General features: G+C 36.5%; 1 protein-coding gene across 4 annotated transcripts in view; it reads left to right on the top strand.

Moving 5' to 3' along the window:
- INPP4B (inositol polyphosphate-4-phosphatase type II B) overlaps positions 1 to 25579 on the top strand; it is a 349938-nt gene that overhangs the window by 177077 nt on the left and 147282 nt on the right. For all 4 annotated transcript variants that reach the window (XM_063108552.1, XM_063108553.1, XM_063108554.1 and 1 more), the window contains one exon: positions 4672 to 4780. In XM_063108552.1, the coding sequence (XP_062964622.1) occupies positions 4672 to 4780 (109 nt within the window). The remainder of the gene's footprint in view (positions 1 to 4671; positions 4781 to 25579) is intronic.

Genomic DNA, 25579 nt, shown 5'->3' with positions numbered 1-25579 from the left:
GTGAGTATGAAAAAGGGTAAAAATAAGAAAAAAAAGTAGGAGAAAGCAGGAAAAGGAAAGTATAAAATGAGAGAAGTAATTTAAGAATGAAAGAAAGAAGAAATAAGAACTGTATAAAAATGGAAATGATGCCAGGGGAGGAAATGTAATTAAGATCACAGATGAAAATTAATTTTGTTTACAATTTAAGTGTGTGCTTGCTTGAGTGGTGCTGCAGTAAATCATACTAAAATCATCTTTAGGCCTGATACATGAGAATTAGAGCAACTCTAATACATTTTATGTTCTAATTTTAAATTTTCACAAGTAATCAAGGTAGCCCATGAAAATAGTATATGTTCAAGGGGGTGTTTGTCTAGTGAATGAAGGAAGATTAGGATAATATAGGTGAGGTCAGCTTAATCATCTTTCTGATTTTTACAAATTATAAGCTTTTGTTTGGCCTGTAAGATCACGTATTTGTTCATTTCTGTTTTCTTATAACAAAATACCTGGAACTGGGTGATTTATAAAGAAGATGAAATTTATTGCTTACAGTTTCCAAGGCTGGGAAGTCCAAAGTCCAGGGAACACAGTTGATGATGGCCTTGGTGGTGGCAACAGTGGTGGCAGAGCATCATATTGTGAAAATAGTGGAGCACAGACAGCCCAACCTCCTTATTCACTCTCTTTTTAAAGCCCTCCAGATCACACTCATGACCCCATTTTTAATCTATTCACTGTGGAATGATCCTACAGTCTAATCACCTCTTCAAGGCCCACCTTTCAATTACCACAACAGGATTTCTCAGCCTTTTAACACTGTCACTGTGGGGATCAAGTTTTGGGGGGGACACTCAAACCAAGGCATTCTGACCCTTGCCCCCTAAAACTCATGTCCTTTTCATATACAAATACATTCATTTCATCCCCAAAGTCTTGTTTCTACTCAAAAGTCCAAAGTCCAAATTATCATCTGTGAATTCAAAACAAGTTATCTACTTCCAAGATATAATGATGGGATAAACACAGGGTACATAGTTCCATTCCAAAAAGGGAGAAATAGTGTAAAGGGGTAACAGGTCTTAAGCAAGCCCGAAACCCAGCAGGGCAGGCATTAAATATCAAAGCTGGTGAATCATGTACCTTGACTTCATGTTCAAAGTCCATTGCACCCTGGTGGTTGGGTCCCCAAGTCCTTGGGCAGCTCCGCTCCTGTGGCTTTCCTGGTCTCAGGCTACACTTCAGCTCTCGCAGGCTGGTGTTCCACTCTGGCATCAAAACAAAAAAAGAGGTAAAGACAGTTTCCTTCACTCAAAGACCTCCATAAGGTGCTTAGGAATTGGATTATTTCCTTTGGAAGAGGTCAGAACCTAGCCAGTGATGGAGATTTTATAGTCCTCAGTAAAAATTGTGTCAAAACCCTAAAAGGGATAAGTTTATAAGTAGAAAAATAGACTGGAAAGAAGTGAAAGTCAGAACTTACATAACAGCTTGTTCATAACTTTAGGAGTTATACTACAGACGGATTCAAGAAACACTCCCTCATTTAGATTCAAAAATAAATAATCAGTTCTTTGTTATGAGGAAAGGATACTATTAATACAACTTGCTTCTCTTCTTTTACCTGCTACTTCACAATTTCTAGGGGTTCCTTTATAGATGACTAAAATTCCCATGAGCAATGACGTGGAAGAATAGAGAAAGTTTCTGTTCCTAGAAAGTAGCTTTGGAGGATGCTGAAATTATGAATTGAAGAGACAGACCCACCATGAGGCTAAGAAAGCTTAAATTTCAGGGCCCTTAATTTGTATGGGTCTCTTACAAGGCACTACAAAGAGCTCTGTCAACATGTTTGTAGCCAAATGTTTTTTGCAAATTTTGAAAAAGTTTTTTAAAAGTAATTTAAATCTCCATTAGTTAAGAGTTCTGTCTCTTTCTACTTAGATTTCCCCTCCTTTATTCTTCCCCTCTTGTTGAATGGTGCTGGAGAGGCTGTAGGCTTTTTTTGAATCCAGTGAAGAGGCTATACAGGCAATATTCTTTGGAAGTTGAATTAGGAGTGCATTTAGTTTGGGCTAAGTGAGACATATGTATGCTGTTTTGTTTGAGACAAAGACATATGCATACATATGCATACATAGGCATATGTATGCTATTTTGTTTTTTATGTTAAAAAACAAAAACAAAAACAGCTTTACTAAAGTGTAATTGATATACAGAAAACTTAATGTATACAATTTGATGAGTTTGTTCATAGGCATACATTCATGAAACCATTGAAGCAGTCAAGGTAATAGACATATCTCTCACCTCTAAAAGTTTCCATGTGTCCCTTTGGGTTTTTTGTTTGTTTGCTATTGTTGTTTTAAGAACATGTAACATGCAATCTACCCTACTACCAAACTTTTAGGTTCACAGTACCGTATTGCTAACTATAGGCACTATGTTGTACAGCAGATCTCTAGAATTTATTCATCTGGCGTAACTGAAACTTTGTACCCATTGAATAACACCTTCCTGTTTCCCCTTGTCTCATCCCTTGACAACCAACATGATACTCTCTGCTTCTATGAGTTTGACGAAAATTTTAGATACCTCATATAGGTAGAATATTTGTCCTTCTGTAACTGGCTTATTTCACTTTGCATAATGTCTTCCAGGTTCACCCATGTTCTCAAAAATGGAAGGACTTATTTGTTTTTTAAAAGGCTGAATGATATTTTTAGTCACTACTGTATATTGTTGGTATTGCTGGCCACCCGGGTTTTGGCAGAAATGCGGCATATTATGTTGCAGTGTGTGATGATTTGTCTTTTTTCATTTGTTTTACATTAACACAGAAACAGATTCTATTCAGAAGACTGAGCCTCAGTATCACTTTCCCTTTTAGACTGAAAAGTTTATTTTTATAGGGAAATAAGCAAAATTTAGAATGTCACCATTCTTTGTTTTATTGGTGGAATTGCTTCCCATAGGGAAAATATTGTTTTATGGGTGGAATTGCTTCTTGTAGGGAAAATAATCACATATAATATTTACTGAAGGCTTATTACTGTTAACTACTTCCAACTCCATTTTATGGCTGAGGAAACTGAGATATAGAGAAGTTAAATAATTTTGCCAATGCCACACAACATATAAGTGGCAGACCCAGGATTCACAGCCAGGAACTTTGGTTTCAATAAGTAACTTAAACCCCCAGGTAACACTGGCTCTTCATTCCTGGATGAAAAGTCAGAAGACACTGGGTGTTCGGTCTTTGGGGCTTTAGACAGAGGAGTTATCTTCTCAAGGTCCTCAGGTTTCCTATCAGATGAGTAAATGTAGACTAGAATTTAGTGTTGGTAATTTGGGGGTGATCTCATTACCCCTTTGAAATAGCTATGACCCCTTTCTGTGAGAGAACTGAGGTACTTCCACAATTTATACACATCAATGGACACCCTGAAGCCTGTTCCTTTACACTTTTTAGATTAAAATCCCCTGGACTAGAAAACATTTAAATTTCTTACAAATCTAATATTCTGCTATCTTAAGAAGAGCTGACTTCTAGTTTATTAGTAAGTTCTTAAAAGGTCAAGAGATTACCACCACAGTGATCTATTAAGTGATTGTTCACTATAGTCCTTATTGATAGGCTGGTTTGGTTTGTATTCTTTCTCTTGTGACCTTACGATTCCTGAAGCGCTGTTGAAGTCTCTCACTTGAAGACATTTTTTTTTATTAAAAAAAAAAATTCAGATGCATCTGGATTGAACTACTCTGAAGAAATTATGGTGTTTACCTGAAGCTAATAAAATAATTCTTATCTCCCCAGTAAATGAAATCTGAGAAACAACAAATGTGCCAATACCAAAATCAATTTGAAAAGAATCTGCTATGAAACTAGGTTTCTCAAATAAAATGTAGTGTAACAGAAAGGCATTCATTCTGTCTTCCTCCTTACAGGGATACTTTTCATTAAAATGTAAAAATGATGGCAGGTTTTGAAGTCATAAACTTAATATGTAGCAAACTTAATGGCTTTCAAGATCAAAGGATTGAATTTTGATTTAAACCTATGGATTTTTATTACAAAAGCAAAGTATCTCACTAGAAAATAGATCGAGAGACGTTTTGTGTATTCTTTCTCTGTCTCCTAGGGAAATTGCAAAAACATGCACCCAAAATTGTGTAACATTTAGTATAGACCAACAGGAAACTACCCTGAATAGATATTTTTTAAAATTCACTGGTGCTGTTCTGCCTTTGAGCCAAAATGCATTAATATTTTGGCTCTTTTCTTTGTAAAATTTGGTTGAGAGATTGTTCATTATTGTTGAATTTCAATATGATCAGAAATTAAATGAGGCAAAACTTAATAAAGTAAAATACACAAAAGACCAATTAACATGTTATCTCAGTAAGTATAGAGAAGAATGAAAGAACATACTGTTCTACACTGTAGTGTATAATTAAGATGTAGTCATAAATCAGGGAAATATTAAAACTTGTTTAGGTGCACAGGTGGCTTTTAGAAAGATTGATTAGATCCTCCTGCCCCCTTGAGATGCAAGTTCATAGTTATTCCTGCAAAATTAAACAGAATAATTTCTCAAACTTCCCACAGTATGTGTGTTTCAATGCAAACAGCATGCTGCAGATAAATGTTCGCAAAGCATTCATTCCCCTTGTCTGTTTCTGTTCCAGATGCTCTCTACGATGTCATCACTGTGGGAGCCCCAGCTGCCCATTTTCAGGGATTTAAGAATGGTGGTCTTCGGAAACTACTCCACAGATTTGAAACAGAAAGAAGAAAGTAAGTAAAGATTGGAGGAAAGCACACATTCCATTAATGATCTTTCCCTTGGGAAATGCATATACAAGGTTAAGATAAAGAAACTTTATCCATCACGATGAGTAGTTCTTGACATCTTCAATTCATTCAGTAACTTAAAGGTGTTTAATTTCTCCAAACTACTTGAGCAGAAATGAAATGAGAGTAAACAAAATGCCTGAGTGTGTTGCTTATGGCGTAACACTGTGCTGGCAGAAAATTTTTCTTGAAGCCACGTTAGAAAAAATTTTTCTAGAAGCCATGTAAGAAAGAGGTGTTACTCCAGCATAAACCATTGCTCACTCAGTGGAATGGTGTTCAGACAGAGATTTAGCTGCAAACATAGTCTCATTTAACTGTGGAGTTCAAGACACTTAATGGAGAACGTGGGTCCTAATTTATGACTCTGACCCTACTAATAATTTCCACTGTGGCCTGAGACAGGGCATGTTAAAAACCCCATCATTTAATTATGCCATTTGAAAAGAGACATCAATACACAACTTTATCAGTGATGTGATGAGATTGAATGAGAAAACTTTTCTATTCCTTAGGGAAAAGGCATGACACAAAAACTATAGTATTAATGCTGCTATTTATAATTTTAATATACCCTTTCTCCTTTTTTATTTTTAGCTACTTTTAAATACCGCTGTATGAAGCTTTTGCATCTGTAGTTTATCTCCCTCTCCCATGTCCCATCCAGTTGAGCTTATCCTGTAATATTTTCTGGCTATGGCTACACTCATGTAAATCACAATGAGCATTATCCAGGTGGAAAGAATAAACTTTCCTTTTCAAATAGTCACTCATCTTAAATTAAGAACCCAAATTTTGAAAGTTAGGGAAAAATATTCACTCTTTAGTCACAGTTGGTTTAGTAATAGTTTAAGAAAATCAGTCTGTGTAGCAAAACCAGAACATTTTTTAAAAAATTTTATTACATTTATTATATATAACATTTGTTTTTTGGTTTCCATATGTTCGGGGAGAAAGTGTTTAAAGTAAGTTAGAATTGAATAACTGATACACTAAATTATATAAATATATAAACTACCAATACATATATATTTTTTCTTTCTTTTTTTTTTTTGAAGAATTGACTTTGGTATAATTTTATTAACTCAGCTACAGCCCTTATTTGGATTCTCCAGTTTTTTGTTTGTTTGTTTCTTTTCTGGTGGAGAGGGACTATATTCTATGAAACTGTATCACACGTGTGGATTAGAGTAACCATCACCATAATTATCATATGGAACTGTTCCATCACCACAAAGAAACCTGAGGAGGTTACCCCTTAATATTTATATGCTTCTCTCAAACTTCTCTGTAGAAAGTGGTTCCGTTGCCTTATTATTATTGCAGTGGGGAGTGGAAGACAGTTCCAACCCCAGGCTCTGCTGGGACAGGGCATCTCCTATTCAATTCGTGGAAGCTTGAAGTCAGGTCAAAGCATAGACCCCAATGGGAAAGGGAAGCCATCTCTTTACTGAAGTGGAGATGAAAGTGGAAGACAGGTTTCTGCCCATGGGCTCCACTGAGGAGGAGTGTTTCTCACTGACCCCTGACTGTACCATCTTTTGATTGGGGGAGGAACATAGCTTTTCTTTTGTGGTATTCATCCCCAGAATAGCTATGGTTACAACGTTTATGCTCTGTTGGGCCACCCTTTTCCCAGTTTTTTGGCTTTTCTTGGGTGCTGTTTTATGTTGGCATTTTGCTGCATGAAGGGCCTCTCTGGCATCCAGGTTAGGACAAACAGGATGCAAGAAACAACAAACAAACAAACAAACATGAAACACACTGACATGCCATTTCTTAAGTCCTGAGACCCCTAGCCAATATGCCTTCTTTTCTCCCCCTCTTAGAGTTTTCTGATAGATGACTTATATATTTTGTCTAGAGTGTTTTATTGTGATTACCAGAAGTAGTAAAATATATTGTGCTTACTCCATCTTGTCTGGAACTAGAAGTCTCTTCTTGAGAATTGAATTAATCTGTTTTTTAAAAAAATCAAATTTTAAAATGCATAACACAATTAGAAGGCTCAAAACTGTCCACAGAACACCCAGAATATAGTTGAGCATATAAAACATTAGTATGTGAAACATGGAGCCTAACCCTATAACTTTATAGAATACCACTATATGCTACTGGCAAAGACAAATGTTGAGTTGTGTGGTTAGACTCTGAATAATATTTTAGTTTTAAATATCTGCATGAGTATGTGAGTTCTTAACTATTCTTCACTTCTCACTGAGACGTTACATATAAACACACACACATGCACACACATGCATACACATGCACACACACAGCTCTAGGATCAAGTTTAAGAGAAAAATGTGTCTGATGCTTATCAACACTGATTGCTTTAGGTTTTTCATATATGTTGTATATCCCATTGTTTTATTGATGATTTTATTTATAATATATAATAAAATACTTAGAAGAAATAAAAAATAACTTGGTGTAGATCTTAAAAGAACTCTCCATAGGACAGAGGTATTGGACAATTATGGCTTGATGAGGCAATACACAGGCGAACATGGTATTGGCCTGTCCATTACTTTAAGGTCTTACCTAAGCAAAGACTAATGCCTAAAGAGATGGCACACCAATACTTTTTCTGAGGCTTTTTTCAGCAATAAATATTGCATTTGTCAATTTGTCAGTCAAACATCAGTCAAAAGTAAATCTGACTATATGAAATGAGTAACTTGGGATTTAGGTTAAAGTAAACAATTACATTTTGCAGGGCAGAAAATCACCTTAAGTGAAGGAAATTTTCTTTACTTCTTTTTTAGTTTTGATGCCCCCGCACCCCTTTGAAAAGATAGCTAAGTCTTTTAGGCATGGTTTTGGGGGTAACTACTACAGCTATTATACTATTCACCTTCATTTATTTTCTTCTCAGCTAAGCCAATGAAATGTTGTCACATAAGAACAGATATATAACTTACGTTTCTGTTCCTTAGTGATCTATTTTTTGATGAACACACTGATCACATAATGAAAAGGGTTTTAGCATAAGAAAACCTTGCTTATAGTATTCATATAATGCAATTCTGATCATGTGCAAGTGTATTTTTTTCAAAGCTACAAGATAAGTAGGAAGATTGATGTTTTTAAAGCACAGATATCCAAGTGCATTACTCCTGTGCTCAGAAACTTTGAAGGAGTCTGTGCTCATCCATCGGACATTCATCCATCAGCCTCCATGATTCCACACCACCGATTTTCTGCCTTTATCACCTACATCTCCAGTAGTTGTTTCTTAAATGCTATATAAACTATTTCCTGAATGGGCTTTACACATTTCCGCCTCTTCCCCTTTTCCTCATTCTGTTTCCTTTCACAAGAAATTCTCCTGTTCTCATCTCCCTACTATTTTATATTTCTTTCTGTCAAAACTATCTAAATAATCATATTCAGTATTCTATGCACAGCTCATCCTAAGATTCTACCTTCATCATTATGTATTCTTTTTTGCTCAAGCTGATTTTGCTCTTCCTCCTAATATTTTATTTTTACTGCCCTCCATTAGATCACATAATGGTGTATTAGTTTTTTTTTCTTTTTTTCTTATCTGATCTGATATTTCAATAACAGTTTGTGTATTCCTTGAGTAAGATATAATGATTTTGAATTTTGAATATTCTGGAGTGCCCCACAGAGCACTTTGTACATAAGATTTCTGTACATCAAACTCAACAGGCATTGGAATTCATGTATGAATCACATATAGTGTTTGACTTAAGAGTGCTAAAAACTGCAGTGAGAGAAAAAGTTTTACAAATATTCATAATGCAATATGATCAATAATATAGAAAGCAAGGACTCTCAACCTTGGCTGCACGTTAGTGTCACCTTTGGAACTTTAATACATTTTATCATCCCAGGCAAATTAAGTCAAAGTCTTTGGGAATGGGGACCAGGCATTGTATGTTTTAAAAGCTTCCCAGGTGGATCTAATGTGTAGCCTGGGTAGTGAGCCACCAATACAACTGTAAGTGAATAGTGCTGAGGGAAGACAGTTGAGGGGTGTGGAGAAAAGAAACAGGAATAGCTACACAGATGAACTTGAACTTGAAACCTATATAGAATCTCAATTGGTATGTATCAGGAGGAAAGAAAATCTGTGCAAGGAACTATTTGCTGAAGTAAAGAAGAAAAATATTACAATTTACTTATTAGAAATTTTTGTTTAGAGGATCCCAAACTCATCAGACAGTTACAAAATGGTAACTGTATAAGAGTAAAGCTGTAAGAATTTTGATCTGGGTCAACTTGGGCCTGAGTAACATGTGAACAAATAAAACTGAACATATAATAGAGGTTTACATGCTGCAAACTTGAGACTTTTCTGAGAGAACCAAAACCCTAGTTACACATATATTTGCTTAAAATACCATCCAATCAGGATGTTTGTAACCCATGTATTCATTTGCAATAGCAAACATTTACTTGTACCTAGTGTCATAGATTTACCTAGACACTATGTGAAAGCTTGTAGATTTCTCCCCCAAGATATAAATTAGTGTTTACATTGTTTAAAAGAAGGGGAAATATTATTACTACAACACATATTTTTCTCTCTCTGAACACTTCTAATTTCATCAGGAATATCAGATTCAGTCAGAAATTTCACTAAGTACGATCATGACCTGAAAATATATCCCTTTCATTTAGGTAAAAAAGTATCTCATGAAAACAAAGAGCCTTTATAAAGAAGGGGAAACAAAAAGCCATTGAGATTGAGGGACGAGTTAACTCCTTCCTGAGAATTTTAATTACTTATAATCTATTTATTCATTTGGAACAAACTCAGAATTAATGCCCTGCAGGTTATCCTAATGTCAAATGCTTGCCTTGAGTGATTACCCTTGTTATACCTTTACCCCCAAATCTGCTCCAGATGCCCATCATCAACATTTGCTGCCCCACTATTTAAATTTGAAGAGGGGAAAAAAACATTTTAAAAAGTCTTAAGGAAAATGAACTAAAGTTTTACTGATAGGCTATATTTGAGCCTACAATAACTAGAGCCTTACTGGAATTTGGGGAAATTTTCTGAAGAAAAGTGAAATAATGTCTTAGTGTATTCCTGCTGCTATAACAAAATGCCTCGGAGAGGGTAATTTATAAACAACAGAAATGTATTGCCCACAATTCTAGAGGCTGGGAAGTCCAAGATCAAGGCGACAGCAGATTTAGTGTCTGGTGAGGGTCCATTCCTCATAGATGGTGCCTTCTGTCTGTGTCCTCATATGGGGCAAGGCAAGGCAGCCTACTGGGGCCTCTTTTATAAGGACACTAAAAAGGACACTAACTCCACTCAAGAGAGCAGAGCCCTCATGACTTAATCACCTCCCTAAAGACTCCATTTCCTAATATCACCACCTTGGTGATTTGGTTTCAACATATGGATTTTGAGGGGGACACAAACATTTAGACCATAGTAAACAGTAACACAAAGAGTTAAACAAGTCTTACCTTCTATGAGATCAATGATTATACAGTCATGGGGCAAAAACTCTGGGACTGAGAAAATTTTTCTTACTATTGTAAAGAGAAACACAAGTAGATATTTTCTCATTCACTATTATACATAGGAGTCTTCTTGTACAAAAGGGGAAAAAATCACATCAGGGAAAGAAGTTGTCTATAGCCTTTAATGCAGCAGGCATCCAATAAACCAGGAAAGGGAAAACTGAATGCAAAATCTCATATCGCTACTTTTGAAATGTATTTTTTTCTGATAGAATCATTAACTACTACTTAATCTGGGAGATAGAAAACATAAATTAATATTTTTAGTTATTGGTGAAATGCTGGGATGTCTATTCAAAACTTTCAGAAAGTTTTCTGACTCTTCCCTTTCTACACATTTTCTAGTAACAAATGAGCAGATTAGGCAGTAGTTACAAAAATATTGTTTTAGAACCTTTCACTTCTGTGCTTAAGAATAAGATTCTTAGTTCTTTTAACAAAAGAGTATAAGCAATTTAAATGCATTCATTGAAAGCGATATGATTGCATTCATAATTTGACAGGGTGGCAGGGGTGGGGGGGTTCCCTACTTGGAGCTCTTTTTCTGTCTCTAGCTTGGTCTCTGGATTTCTCTCAGACATTTGTCTTGTCCACTCACTGACAGAGCAATTTAGAGTCTGAGATCTTCACTCTGTTTTATGTGTTTTATGAATCAATAGATCATGCCATATGAGGGGTATTCAAAAAGTTCATGGAAAAATTTGTATTATCTTTCAATTCCAATTTTTCCACAAACTTTTTGGAGTACCCTGGTATATATTTTAAGAGAAATATTTTTTATCTTTCAATGATACATGTTTTTAATAAATTACTGAAAATTTTCCTATTTTGTTAAGAAATCTGTTTATCAGAAAACATAGAAAAGTCAAAAGAAAGAGGCTGAAAGCACCCATAATCCCCCCCCCCCCCACATAATACAATAATACCAGCAGCATACTGGTATTGTCTTTTCCAGTATTTTTTTTTCATATATAATCTACATCTTTATATTTTTTGTATAATAAGCTCAAAAATGTAAAACTGCCTAAAAAGACTAATTCTTGAAAATCGTATTATATGTATTTATATAATATAAATATAATACCCTTCATTTTTCAAACAACTAATGTGTTTGTATTTCTTTGGAAGTCATGCCCAATACACCAAAGCTAACCTCTTTAAAAATATCAGTCTCAGAGACTATAGCTAAAATTCATTTCCCATTCACTTTCAAATACAGCTTTCTTCTATTTGAAAAGAACACTTTCTGTCAAAAATTTTTCTTTTATAAAATATAATTAAATCACAGAGGCACTGTGGAAATAAGAGTAAAGCCTCTGTCAAATTTTCTTTTACTTTTGAGCTGTGTCCAGTAGCTGACAGTATGTCATTTTGAAAGAAATGGTAATTTAAATTTTTGTGCTGATTAAAATTTGATTCCTTGGAGGTATTTTTTCTTCCTCCTGCTAGTTGGTTCCTCATTGACTGCTCTCAACTCTCAGCTCAGTTCATATATCAGCAAATACAAGGGGTCTTCTAAAAGTTCATGGAAAGATTTGTATCATCTTTTAATTATGTTTTTCCATGAACTTTCTGAAGTACCCTTGTATAAAGCTAGGTCTGCCAAAACTCTGCACCAAGGTTTTTCTTCTCCAAGTGGATTTCCCTGTATGTACCTCCTTGTACTCAATACAAAATCTTCGAGAAGAAATGAGTTTTATCTCTTTTATGTCCATATCTTGGAATGAAGTGCTTTTACTTAAATAGTGATAATGATGACCGGACAAGCTGTACAAAGTAAGTGGTGAGGTTGGAAAGCATTGAACTAAATGTGGTACAAGTGAATGGAAGGATATTTGCTAACTTGTATCTGATCCTAAATGAATTTGTAACACAGTTTCTCTTCTTCTTTATTCTCTTTTTAGCTGTATACAAAAATAAAATTTGCTTGTAGCACACAAATTCGAAGAATAAGGAAGTATGTATAGTTGAAAGCCTACCTTTTCCAACCCCTAGAACAATCTGAGCAGTCTAGTGTATTTTGCTACACGATTTATTGTAGGCGTGACAAATTATTAAATTTTTAGCGGTTATTACTCCTTGTCCACAAACTCAAGTCATGCAAATGTAATGTTCTTGACTGTTCTGTAACTGTCCAATTTTTCTGGCCCATATTCTGGGGCAGGCAGAAAGTTTCATCTTAGACAGTTCGTAGACTTCACTCAACTTACTGGCTTTGTGACAATAGTCAAATTATCTCACTTTTCTGTACCTTAGTTTCCTCATTTGTAAAGTGAAAGTAATAGTGCTTACCCCGTGGAGTTGTTCCAAAAATTTGTTGAGTTAATATACACCAGCATACCTGGCACATGGTGAGGGCTTAATCAATATTTGTATTAACTATTATTTAAGTGAAATTTATAAATAAGTATATGTTCACTCAAAAATATTTTGGCAGCTTCTCAATTCAGTACATGTAGATCTTATTTTTTCTAAAAGCTGATTCATATTTAATTGATTATTGTTGGACATAGCATAATTATCTAACCAATACACTGCTCATGCTCATTTAGATTGTTTCTGAGTTTTTGTTATAACCACCTAAGCTTGTAAGCTGCATCCTTATTCATACGTCTCTGCAAATTTGTGTTTTTCTTGATAAATTCCTACAAATGGAATTTCTTAGTTAAGAGGTGGTTAAATTTTAGAAACACTGTCATATAGCCCTCCTGAAAAATTGTATTAATATACATAAGATGCCTGGTTTCCCACTCAGTCTTGAGCACTGAGCTTCAGACACCATCCTTGTGCTAAGGCCTAGTGTGGCCCATGAGATCTAGGTGTATATTTACATCCACATAGCAGGTAGCTCCACTTTCCTGGTATCTTCTATACAAGTCAAGGTGCACATATTAAATCATTTTCACCCCTTTGACCCTCAAACTTGCTTCTTTTGGGGGTTCTTGTTCTTAATAAAAGGTACCACCATCCACCCAGCTGTTCAATTTAAAATCCTGAAAATCCTTGACACCTTTTCCTCCCTTGTTTCCATTTTAAAGAAAAAAAAATTAATCTGTCAGTTCTATCTTCTCATTTTTCTGGAAGTCATTCATTTTCATAATGAATTATGGGTCAATATAATCCTAACCTATGGAACCACTATCTTCTAAGTATTCTTCTTCTGGACTTCTTAATCTTTCTCCTTCCTTCTGGGCTGACTGTCCTCCAATCCATTTTCTTCATCTTGGTTGGAGTAATGTTTCTAAAAGGCAAATATTTAATCTTATGATTTCATTATTTTTAAGGTTTCTTACCTGCCTCTTGCCTGGAGGGTAAAGTTCAAGCTGCATCACATATCCACAGGCAATCTGGCCCCACTTCCGTCTCCAGCCTCATCTCTCACCACACATGTGCTCTCTCCCTCTCACACCACTCCCACGGTGAACCCCAGGGAGCTTCCTCACTTCCTCAGATCTTAGCTGAAGATTCAGTCCTGCCTTGGAGCCTTCTGACTCCTTGGCTAGGCTACATCTGCTTGAAGCCTCCAGTGTGCAAACACTGTTCTAGACTATGTATTCTGAGAGTACGGACTGTGTCTGTTTGGTTTAACCACAGTATCCCCAGGAACTAACTCGGCATGTGCTTGTTGAATGAACAAGTGCACGTGGGAGTGAGTGAGGGAAGTGGGACAATGGCCTGCCCCGGGAGTAGACAGCAGAGCAGGCCAGTGTGCCTGGAGGGGTCAGCGCAGCTGACTCAGACAACAGACATGGGGACTTGTGGAGTTTGGAAACAGAAATGAAAACATAGAGGCATTTGTGGAAAAATGCCTTATAGGCTTTAAAAACAGATATTTGGCAGCCATTAGAATGTTAGTGTTTATTTGCACCTTTTTAGGAAGGTAAAATACACTTTTATGTCTTCTGAAAAAAATAAAGGTGACAATTTTTATAAAAATAGCTAACTTAAAACTTGATTTAATATTAGTAATGCAACGTTGACTCTAAAATTTATAAATCAGTGACATTATTTCAATAACTTAATCAAAAGCTTGTGGGGGAAAGAAAGTGTGATCTGAAATTTGGGCAAGAAGCAGTGTGGGTAGTGTGATTTTAGAATTTTGAAAAATTAAGTTTTTCTTTTAAATAAAATGACATGTTTAATTGTAAATGGCTATATTTTTGCTAAAAGAATCCCAGAATTTATAGTGATAATAAATTTGGTGAAGAGAGCAGTGTCTGAAAATGACAGAACTCATCCCTAGTTCTATGGTGAGATTTCAGAAGCCACTGAAATTCCCACTCCTCGGTTTTCTTCTTTGCACTATGGATGTGGCTAATTTCTCTTGATTTGTTAGATTGTTATATGAAGTGGTTAAAATATTGAGATTTTTGAAGAAAGACTTATTAAGTAAATTATCACTATTTCTCAGGAAGATAATTTGGATAATTTGACTTTACAATTAAATGTTTAATTTTACATAGTAATTAAGTGTCATCTCTGGTTCTGAATATATTTGTATATGTGTGTGCTTGTATATATATATATACGCACACACATATATATCAGAAGAAAAAAGTTAATCAACAGAAAGGTTAGGACTTAAAAGTGAAAGTGTTAAATCTAGTAAGCAAATAAATCTTTTTCTGCTTGCTTAAAAAAACTAAATATATAAAAAAATATGGTTTGAGGATTTATTTTTTAAAATCAGGAATTGCATCTCTCCTTCACTGTAAACTGAAAGAATATTTTAAACCATGCTGCAGTATGTCATCTCAACTAGTATGTACTCAAATCCATGGAAGACCTTTTGTGCTCAGGTTATTTTATTTTATTTTTTTCAAAAAGAAAATGTAATTTTATTAATATTATTTTTTGCATCCTAGAATGTTGTTTCAGAGCAGTCGAGACGGAGGGGTAGAGGAGAAAGGGGAAAGAAATGGATGGAAGGAGGAAGGAGGACGGGTGGGATTGAGGCCTATGGCACCCCCACATTCTCACAGGGGAGACGGGGAGGGGGGGTGGCAGGGGGCTTCCAGCGGTGGCTTGGTCATTGCCAGCCTGGGTGCAGATGTCAGGGGGTTGTGGCAAAAGCCCTCACCCCCCCCACCACCTCAGCTTGGGAAACCGGGGGCCTTCTTGCTGTGGCTTGGTGGTTGTCACTGGACTGGTTGCACGTGTCAGGGGAGAAGGAACAAGGCCCTCGTCCCCCTCCCCGCCTTGGGAATGGTTGTGGGTGCCAGGGGGCATTGCTGAGGCCCCCATCCCTCCCCCCTTTCTGGCTTGGTACCCCAGGGGATTTCTGGTCCTTCTAGGTGTTATAGGTGTTCTTTGATGGAATGAGACCTTTACTAGTTTATATGAAACTTTGTCTCTGGTTGTGGGTACTTTGTTTTTTCTTTCATTTCTACGTTGGGTTATTTGCTGTTTCCACCACTTAAACTCTGCCCTGGAACTCATTTGTTGTCCTTTGCTTACTTCTAAAATGGGAGAACTTCCTGTGGGGACCAGCACTTGAGCTGTGTGGTTCAGTTAAATTGCTGATTTGCTGCTGATTCGCTGGGAAAGGATTTTTGTGCAGCTCAGGTTTTAATTGTTGACCTTTTAAGCAATGCCGAGTATCGTGAGGTCCGATATACCTGGGTTGTGTAGAAACTCTGGTCTGTGCCTGAGTCTTTTCAGCAAACTGCACCCCCTGCATTTCTATATTCCTGACCAGTCTCCTCTGAGTGGACCTGTGCTGATTGGGGGGCAGGTCAGCTGTCCTTGCTGTGCCCTGGTGTTCCCCCAGAGGGCCCGTCTTCCCTACCACCATGCTCCAAACACTTCCCATGGGACAGGCCATGCTCCTGTCCCTTGCGTTGACTCACTGGCCTCAAAGTGGCTCCTCTTTTTCAGTTGTTGTGGCTCCTTGCTCCTAAGTGGGTCCACGGGAACCCTATTAGTGGTCTTCCTGGCCTGGGGGCCACCAAAGTCCTCTTCTCTCCTGCTGCCTCCAAGCAACTTCATCCAAAGGGCACAGCTGCAGCTTTTGCCAGTTCCTGCTCCATGCACTCAGCAGCTCCAACATTAAAGTGGTTGGGGCTCAAAATGGTCAGAGCGGTTTCTTCTTTCTCTCATCATGGCCTCTCCTGCCTTCATGAACTCCGTAGGTCTCTCCTCCTCTTCCCCTGAGCTCTAGTGGCCCCAACTTGGCTGTTGTTGCTATTTTATAGTTATAAATTGGTTGGTTTGTGGGAGAAAGTGATGCTGGGGACTGTCTATTCTGCCATCTTGACCAGAAGTCCTGTGCTCAGGTTAAACACTGAGTGTTTACAGAATATTTTTTAAAGCTATTAGGCTAGATATTTAATGTCCATTATTCCAAAGACAGCAAACAGCATAAAAGAAAGTCATCTACAAATAAATTCCCAGAAAACTAAAAGTACTATATCTTGTAGAGCTTTAAAATCTAACTGTAGAACATCTTATTTTTTGCAAAATTATAGGAAAAATACTAACTTTAAAGAAATGTACACATGGGATTTATGTTGTGGAAAAATCAGAAAATTGTGTGACATAAGATAAATAGTTGTTATTGCAAAGTTAGATGAGACTTTGCCTGAATGATCCCCATGTCCTTCTCCCTGCTATGAGGCTTGCGTTAATAAATGGTTATTGCAGGGACCCCATCAGAGAAGGAAGATGATCTGGTTTAGGGTGTCAGCACAGAGGGAGGGAAGGAAATCAATTACAGGAGGGCTTGGAAATTGTTTGGATTTTTTTTTTTTTTTTTTTTTTTTTTTTTGTGTGTGTGTATGTGTGTGTGTGTGATAACAATTCAGAGGTTTCAAGAAATACTCTCCTGGCGTATGGTGGTGCCATTCACTGCATCTTGGCTTGTAAATTCCAGCAACATAGAACAGTTGGTAGAGCATGTATGAGTGTGAAAGGACACAAGGCTGGGCAGGCAACAGGGGCCAAATCCTAAGGACACTTGTTTGCTATACAAGGTCCCAATAGCTCATCATATAGGCATTGACAGATTTTTAGCTATGGATTGACATGATCATATTTGCATTTTGAGTGACAGTATGGACAGAGCTAAAGAAGGGCAAGCAATTAGACCATCGTAACAGTGATGGTGAGAGAAAACAGGTGACTACAGTGTTGAACATTTTAAGGAAGCATTTAACAGAACTTAAATCCAACTGGATGAAGGCTTGAGGGAGACGACTGGGCAGGGTTGAAGGACTTTGGGGTTTCTGGTTTATATAACTGGGCAAATGCCAAAGTAGCTGGAAAAAGAAATACAGGAAATAAGCCACCTGTTTTCATTGCTTACTTTATGAGGTCGGTTGTCTGTAACCAATATGGAAGAAAGGTTCAGGAAATAAGAAAACCATTTTGTTGACTCTGTGCTCTTTTTGCATTAAATGATCTTTTAAATTTTAGTGCTTACAAGAAACCTCAGAGACCACTAATTCCCCTATTTATTTTATTGACAAGAATATTCAGGACCAAAGATTGAATCATCAATACAGCTGATGCCAGAACCAGAGCTAGAAAATTAGAGACTGTTCTCAGTCTCAGGTTCTTCTTCCATAGTCATTCACCCTCATGCAGCCAGAAGATGTTCAGCACAAAACATATCCTTCTAATAAGTGAACAAGATTGGTTTATGGACAACTTCTCTAGGAATTGATTTTGTTACCCACCAGATAGAAATAATATAGACTTGGTCTATGCAGCTCCTCCTGGGCCTTTATGAGAATATAATTTTAAAAGTAAATTGCTTTATCTGTGCTGTTTAAAAAAAACATATGAATTGATGTGGTGATTTTACTCAGAACCAGTTACCTTTTTAATCTGCCTGAAATTGCTCTGTATAATCAGTAAAAATATTCTAAGACTTTATAGACTTATCAGTTTTCTATGTATATCCCTCCCAAATGCATCCCAGGGAAACCTCTTTTTTGGTCATATACCCACAATAAAAATTTTAAAGAAATAAATAAAATTTTCAAGGATGTTCATAGATGACTAGGTATAATAGTACATTATGAGAAACATCTTGAATGAATGAATAAGCAAACTATTCTGCATGACTGATGTAGAATGCTATGTAGTCATTTCCATTAGTATGTGGACTATGATGTATATAGAGATATATTTTTTAAAAGGACCTGAAAGAAAACGTGAAATTATATATACACGGAAGACAACAGTCTGAACGTATCAGTGAATGTGCTGGACAGGTTAATAAGTTTGCTTAGAGTGGTACAGATAAATACAGAGTTCTATTTCTTTTAGAATAGTTTTGTTTTCTGTCATTCCTTTTTTTTTTAATAGAAGAAAAGATATGTATTTGTAAAACTCTTTGCAACTTCTACTTCCAGCAAATATGGAAACTTAAGTAACATTACCAAAAAAAAAAAAAAAAATCTCCAATTACAAGGCACCTAGAAAAATTGGATGCAATGTGACATCCTTTCACATTCCTCTCCGGAATGTGAGGAGCTGTAGCACAGGGTGGTTAGTAAGGGAACCCCGAAACTGTGGCTGTCCTCAGGATGTTTACATACACCAAGAAGCTAGAGCCTTAGGTTTACAAGGTCTTGTGTGAAGAAGACTCAGGCAAAAAAGTCTACCCCTTTTTCTCTCCCCTGTCGCCAGCTCTGGATATGGCATTTAGTGGGGAGGTCATCACAAGCACCCACTGATCATCTTGCTGACTGCCTCAGTCCTTTCCCTGTTTTCAGTTCCTTGACTGAGTAGCAGTCATTAAATATTTGTTGAAAGTAATTGACTATGAGACGATTCTCAAATTCTTTCTTTAGTTTGGTCTGTGTTATAAAATAGAATCATACATCTTCTCTAATGAGCTTAGTTTTAATTAGAAGATGAGGACTTCAATTATATTTTATTTTAATATTTACAGGCCATACCTACCATTGTGTTATTAAAGATGTTTCCCATATTAGTTATGGCTTTATAATTTTTCTGAATTTAAAATGGGTCAATACTACGTTCAAGTGATAATAAAACATAGCTAGGATTCAAACTGTGAAATAACGAAGACATGGCCCAGAACCCTGGTTCTATCATCTACACTAGTTGCATGATCCAGGCCAAGTTACTTCACCTACTCAGGTGTCAATTTGTACATCTGTTTAATGGAATAATATTTGTTCTTCAGAGGGGTATTGTCAAGACTAAATAATATAATTCCTGAAAAGCATTTAGCATAATGCTAGATCCACAGTATGAGCCCAATAATTAGTAGCTATTATAATGATAGAGAGAGGGAGATTTGGATTATTAGTGCAAAATATACTATTAATATTTTCTATAAATAATATTTACAATTATTCTATTTAGATTTATTAAATTATACAATATAAATTATTGAATTTATTAAGAGACCCTCTTAAAAATATCATAAGATCTAACATGGAAAAAAATGAAATGGCTCATAAATGTACTTTCTGTTTCCCTGTATTCTTATCCCAGAATCATAATCATCACCACTGTAATATGATATGCTGAGAAAATTTAATTTTTTAAAAAGAGATTTATTGTAGTATAATTTGCATACCATAAAAATTACTTATTGTAAGTGTACAATTCAATGATTTGTAGTAAATTTACAGAGTTGTGCAGTTATTATCATCACAATCTAATTTTAAGACATTACAAACACCCCAAAAAGGTCTCTCATGTCTGTTTGCAGTTAAGGGAACATTTTTGTTTGTGGTGTATTTGGGAATGGTTTTTATTCTTGTGCCTTACTTACTGTATACTTTGATTAGGCACATGAGTGGATAAGGTCCAGGATGAAGCTGAGAAGTTTTTGAGGTTGGAGAGAATCAGGAGACCTGGTTTGGTTATTATTCCATAACACCTTGGCAGAGGAGTAAACACAAAGCTACCAGAAGCTAAACTAGGCAAAAATAGAAATGACCAGACCCTTGAAAGTTGGCAAAGGAAATCAGAGCAAGTGAATTCAGAGACAAGTGGAGATAGGTCATGGAAGTAAATAAAAACAATTGGACTTTGTTTATTTAAAGGTTATATATTAGTGCCTGGAAAAATTTTATTAGAGCAGGAATATAGCTAAGGAAAGGTTGTGTATATAAGAGAGGTCTTAATGATCAAGAAATTGCAGCTGGGAACTTGCAAACTGAAATGTGGGATAGTAGGAGCTGCTGTGATCAGAACCAACAGACAAATTTCCTTAGAGGGGGCAAGTTGAACAGAAATGAATGTTAGGGTTCCCCCCCCCTCACTTAATTAGCATCACTCATCACAGAGCTAATAAATGGCAGAATAAAACGTTGGTAAAAACACTCTGATTCTACAATTCTATTAAACTTTTAAAAGGAGTGGTTATAAAAATAAGCCTCACTTTAAGTATAGATTGTGTAATTTATTTAATTACATAAGTGAAATACATATGAGGTACACACAACAAACGCTGTTTTCCTTCTAGTTCTTTTATCTAAGCACCGCTTCTAGCAGAAAATGGGAGGGATGCATGGGGGCATGCAGAGGGATATGATTTCACCTTCTACAATCTTATGAAGCATGTTGTCAAACCCTGTGAAGCCAGAAGGGTATATTTAAGTGCACAAAGGTATAAATTTTCATTTATTATCCACATGGTTTTTCTTGGTTAGAACTGAGAGCATGTCTATTCCTTCCTCTGGAATCAAGAGACCAGTTTTTGGTAGTTGTTGTTCGTTTATTTTTTCAAGTAATACTTGAGTTGGGAAAGCATAAGTGGAAATAGTACTTAAATTTTTTTCTCTAGAGATTTAATTCTGCCACAGGAACAAGGAGACACACCACTCTAAAGCATTTTTTTCCAAACTGATTGCTTCTTCTGCCCATGCCCCTTCTGCCCATGTCCACCCCACCCCCCATAATTTCCTTTCCTCTTTCCTTTTAGCCTATTCATCATCTCTTATCTATATTATCTCACAACTCCATTTGAGCAAATGGGTTAAGGATGGAGACAGCAGTGGAGAGGAGGAAGGAAAGCAGACAAGGAACAAGTCCTAAGACATGGACTGGTAGTCAGGGTGCTAATGGAAGGAATGCTTTGTTTCTCTCTCCCAGCCTGCCTCCTGCCCCCTTTAATCCCTAAGCCTAAGTCAAGTGTTTCAATGTGTTAGAGTATAATTTATCTCAAAATAGATAGGTGTAAGGACAGAGGTGGGAGATCAGTTTGTAATCTATTGTAATAATCCTGGTGGCAGAAAAGGATGATGGTTGCAATGATGTTTGCACCAAGGTGGTTGCAGTGAGTGTAGAAATAAGTGGTTGGATTCTGGGTATATTTTGAAGCAAAAGGCAGGATGTTCTGAAAAATTGAACAAAAGGTATTAGAGAAAGAAAAGAATCATAGAGCACATCAAATGGACTTGCCATGAACTAAGACAGGGAAGAGTGCAGAAGGAGCTGTTTGTTGAGAATGTGAAACTGATCAAGAGCTCAGCTTGGGACCTTTTAAAGTGCTGTCAAGAGAAGAACTTCTGTTTTAATTGGAGTTCAAAGAAAAGGTCTAGGCTAGTGCTGCGGATACCCCCACACAAACTAAACCCCTACTGTGGCAGTGTTAAGAGAGTGGGAAATCCTATTAGGGTAATTGAAAGGTAAGGCCTTCAAAAAGTGATTAGATTGTGAGAACCGTTCCCTAGTGAATGAATTAAAAAGTTGATGGTTTAATGGTGGTCATGGACATGGTTCTGAGGTCTTTAAAAGGAGAGCGCGTGAGGTTAGTCTTTCTGCTTCTGCCAAATTGCCAAGTGACACCCTGCTTTGCTGTGAAGGGTCACTACCCACCAACAAGGCTCCCACCAGATGTATTCCCTGGACTTTGAACTTCCCAGCCTCTGAAGCTGTAAGCAATAAATATTGTTTCTTTACAAATTACTCAGTTCCAGGAATTTCTGGTACAGGCAACAGAAACAGACTAATACAGCTACAGATGTAAATTTGGGAATCGTTGGCACAAACTGAGGTATTTAATCTATGAGATTACTTAGAAGGGACATGTAAATAAAAAAGGAAGAGTTCCAGGGACCGAGGATGCTGACACTAGAGAATGGAGAAATAAGGAGAACTAGCAAAAAGGGACTGAGGCACTCAAGAATATATAAGTCTTTGTTTTAACTGTATTTTGGTTAGCAATTCACTATATGCTTTATCTTTCCTTACATTTCCAAAATGTGACACCACTAGGAACAACATACACACACACATAAGGATGGGTGTATGTGTGTATGTGTGTGTGTGTGCATTCTAATTAAATTGGTACGAAATATGTTAAATTATTAAATAAATATAAATTAAATTAAAATTTGTATATAGACATATACAAAGTCCTAAATCAGTTTAATTAACATAAAATATGAAATTAATTTCAATGTTTACTCGTGTTATGCTATGTTATTTATATACTACAAAATATTTTTTGTCCAAGTATTTTGTCTTTTTTTTTTCTGGTTTTGTCTGATCGATAGTTGACTCAAGTGTTTGGATTCAGTTTAAATTTCATACCACTATAAAATAGATTTTAGTTATATTCTTTTTATCCGGATAATTAAATTATACTCATAACTTTCCATTTAAGTAGCTATAACTGTTAAAATATATGACATGTTTAAAGAGTAAGGCACTGAATAGGTAGATGAAATTTACGTATACTTAAATTTATTTTGTGGGTGGCAGTATTTTTTTCCATACCATACTATTTCATCCTGGACACCAACATTGGCTTTTATTGCGGAAAATGAATCTTTCAGCCTCACTAGGTAAGATGTTCATCTTTAAAAGACTTCATCAGAAGAACCAATGCCTACTACATAAATCTGTTCAAAAGGAGACTGACTCAGGAGCTGGAGTCAGGAGTTGGGGTTATGTCCCATGATGGTGATTGAGGAGTGTATTGGAGGGAGGGAAGACAGTGTATTGGGAGGGAAAAAAATGAAAGGGTGATGAAAAGGGTTAGGAAAGGAAGCACTTATAATGAGGAGAAAACCAAAGCAACTTGTGCTGAATATAGATGGAATGGAAAAGTAGCCTCGTAAAAGGTTCTAAGAAAATTAAAATAGCTCAAGGAGGAGCTTGTATTAGAGTCATTGTGTAGCATGATCAAGGGTTTGGAGGGGATCTTAGCATCAGAACAACAGCAGTGCATTAGGATCTCCTGAGGTGCTTATTACAAATGCTGCAGACTGCTGAGGCAGAACCTCTTGGTGTTGCCAAGGAATTTGCATTTTTAAAATAAACATCTATGTTTTGTCCCCACCCCCAGGTGAATCTTAAAAGTGTTAAAATTTGAGCACCACTGAATTAAAGTATAAGTAAAGAACATGTAAAAATTAAATCTTAGAAATAGAGGTACTGGAATCAAATGGAGAGGAGACTCTAAGGGAATTTGCAAAGTAAGAAATATGTAGAAAAGATAATGAAAGTTGATAATATTCAGGAATAAAGTAACAGTGAACTGCCAGAAAAGGAGGATAGGAGTAGAAAAGAAAGGCAATTATGACAGGAGTCAAAAAGAATGAATAAGAGTGAGTGTGTAAGAGGCCAGAAATGACATCCTCAGGGACAGGAGTCATGTGACGAGAAAGATGGAAGACCACGCATGGCCTTGAGCACTCCAGCTTTGCAAGGGCTAAACTGTGGGAGGCCTGTCGGTACTCATAAGAGGACACCAGAAAGCAAACTCTAGTGACAGAGGGGCAGACCAGCGAAGAGGGGTCACAGAGCAGCTCCCACGCTCTGCGTTCTGTGTCGGGCCTATTATAGGTCCTGCTCTAGGTCCTGTTCTCTGCTCTCAGAGCTGCTGGGTATCAAACATTGTCCCCATCCTGGTGACACATAAATATCTTTAGATAATCATGTTCTTTGCAAAAATAACACGGAGTTGTTTGATTTACTTAAAAATGTGGTGGACTGAACTTTGTTTCCAGTCTGAGTATAAAGGAGTAGGGAGACATCTGAGTTCATAATTTTTGTTCTGAAGGTCTTAGTACACTCCTGTATGAAATGTTCAGTCCCAACCAAGTGATATGCCTGAAAGAGACATAAGTAAGTCATCTGCAGAGGCTGTTTTTTTCCTCCTCCTGTTGATATTTGTCATTTGCTTTCATTTGCATTAAAAAATATAATAAGTAGTTAAGGGGTATCTTATTTTAAGCCCCTACTTCTGACATTTAAAAGTTTGCAAGTCAGAAATTGAGAGCAAATCCCTAGAAGAGTGTCACAGACTAGCAATGTGTTTCTTAGCTTCCCTAACCCTGTAACCTTTATTGACTTCTGGTCCTAGCTTCTGAATAGCCCAAGCATCCAAGGACATTTCTTTTAATCATTTTGTGAAAAAAATACCATGGGAGAATTATTTTTATGTTTGCAAAAGAATATTGTCTTCTTAAAGGTTCTGGTAATTCCCCCTGAAGAGTATTTGTGTGAAAGGAAGGGGAGAGAGGGTGCTTACTAGATATTCATTCTTACTGGTTTCTAATTTTTAAAAATGAGAAATGGAATTATGGAAATATGAGTAATTTATCTGGTAAATGTATGGGAAATATTTAATATGCACTCATATAGGCTGTAAGTTATTGTGAAAAAATGCTTTGACAAGTGGTGCAGTTGGGTGGAAAAGGATATAAGAAGCAAGTTTGTGCCGACCGTGTGCATGCACCAACCTCGACTTCCCTCCTTTATTCTCCTGGCTAGTGTTCTGCTCTTTTATTGCTTTGCTGAAATGTCTCCTTTATCTTTCCTAATGAAACTGGTCAAAGATTCCTTCACTCCATCGATTCCCTACTCCCATAACATGCTTGATCAATTCCTAGATGATGATTTAAAAAGTCAGTAATTCTTCAGTTAGCAATCAATGTTAGATTTCTTCTCAAGTCAAGTGGAAAACCACAAAGAACAAAAAGCGTAGTGATAAAGTAACATGATGGATTTTTTTATGCTATAAATATTCTTTTTCTATCCCATAACATTATCCATATGCCCACTTGACATTAATTTATTTTCTCCCCATTTCTCAGCTGTTAAAATCCATTCCCCCTTGCTCATTATCATGGGGGGAAAACACTTTCTCTGTGCCAAGCACTATTTTATGCAAGTTATATGAATGCTCTCTAACCTTACCTGCCTCATAGAATTATTTAGATAATTATTCCCACTTTACTAATGAGAAAGCTGAAGGCTGCCCAAGGTCACCCAACTAGTAAGTAACAAGCC

The sequence above is a fragment of the Cynocephalus volans genome, chromosome 9 (assembly GCF_027409185.1).
Source record: "Cynocephalus volans isolate mCynVol1 chromosome 9, mCynVol1.pri, whole genome shotgun sequence".
NCBI lineage: Eukaryota > Metazoa > Chordata > Mammalia > Dermoptera > Cynocephalidae > Cynocephalus > Cynocephalus volans.
Note: the sequence above shows the minus strand (reverse complement) of the source record. Positions and strands in the feature narration are given on the sequence as shown.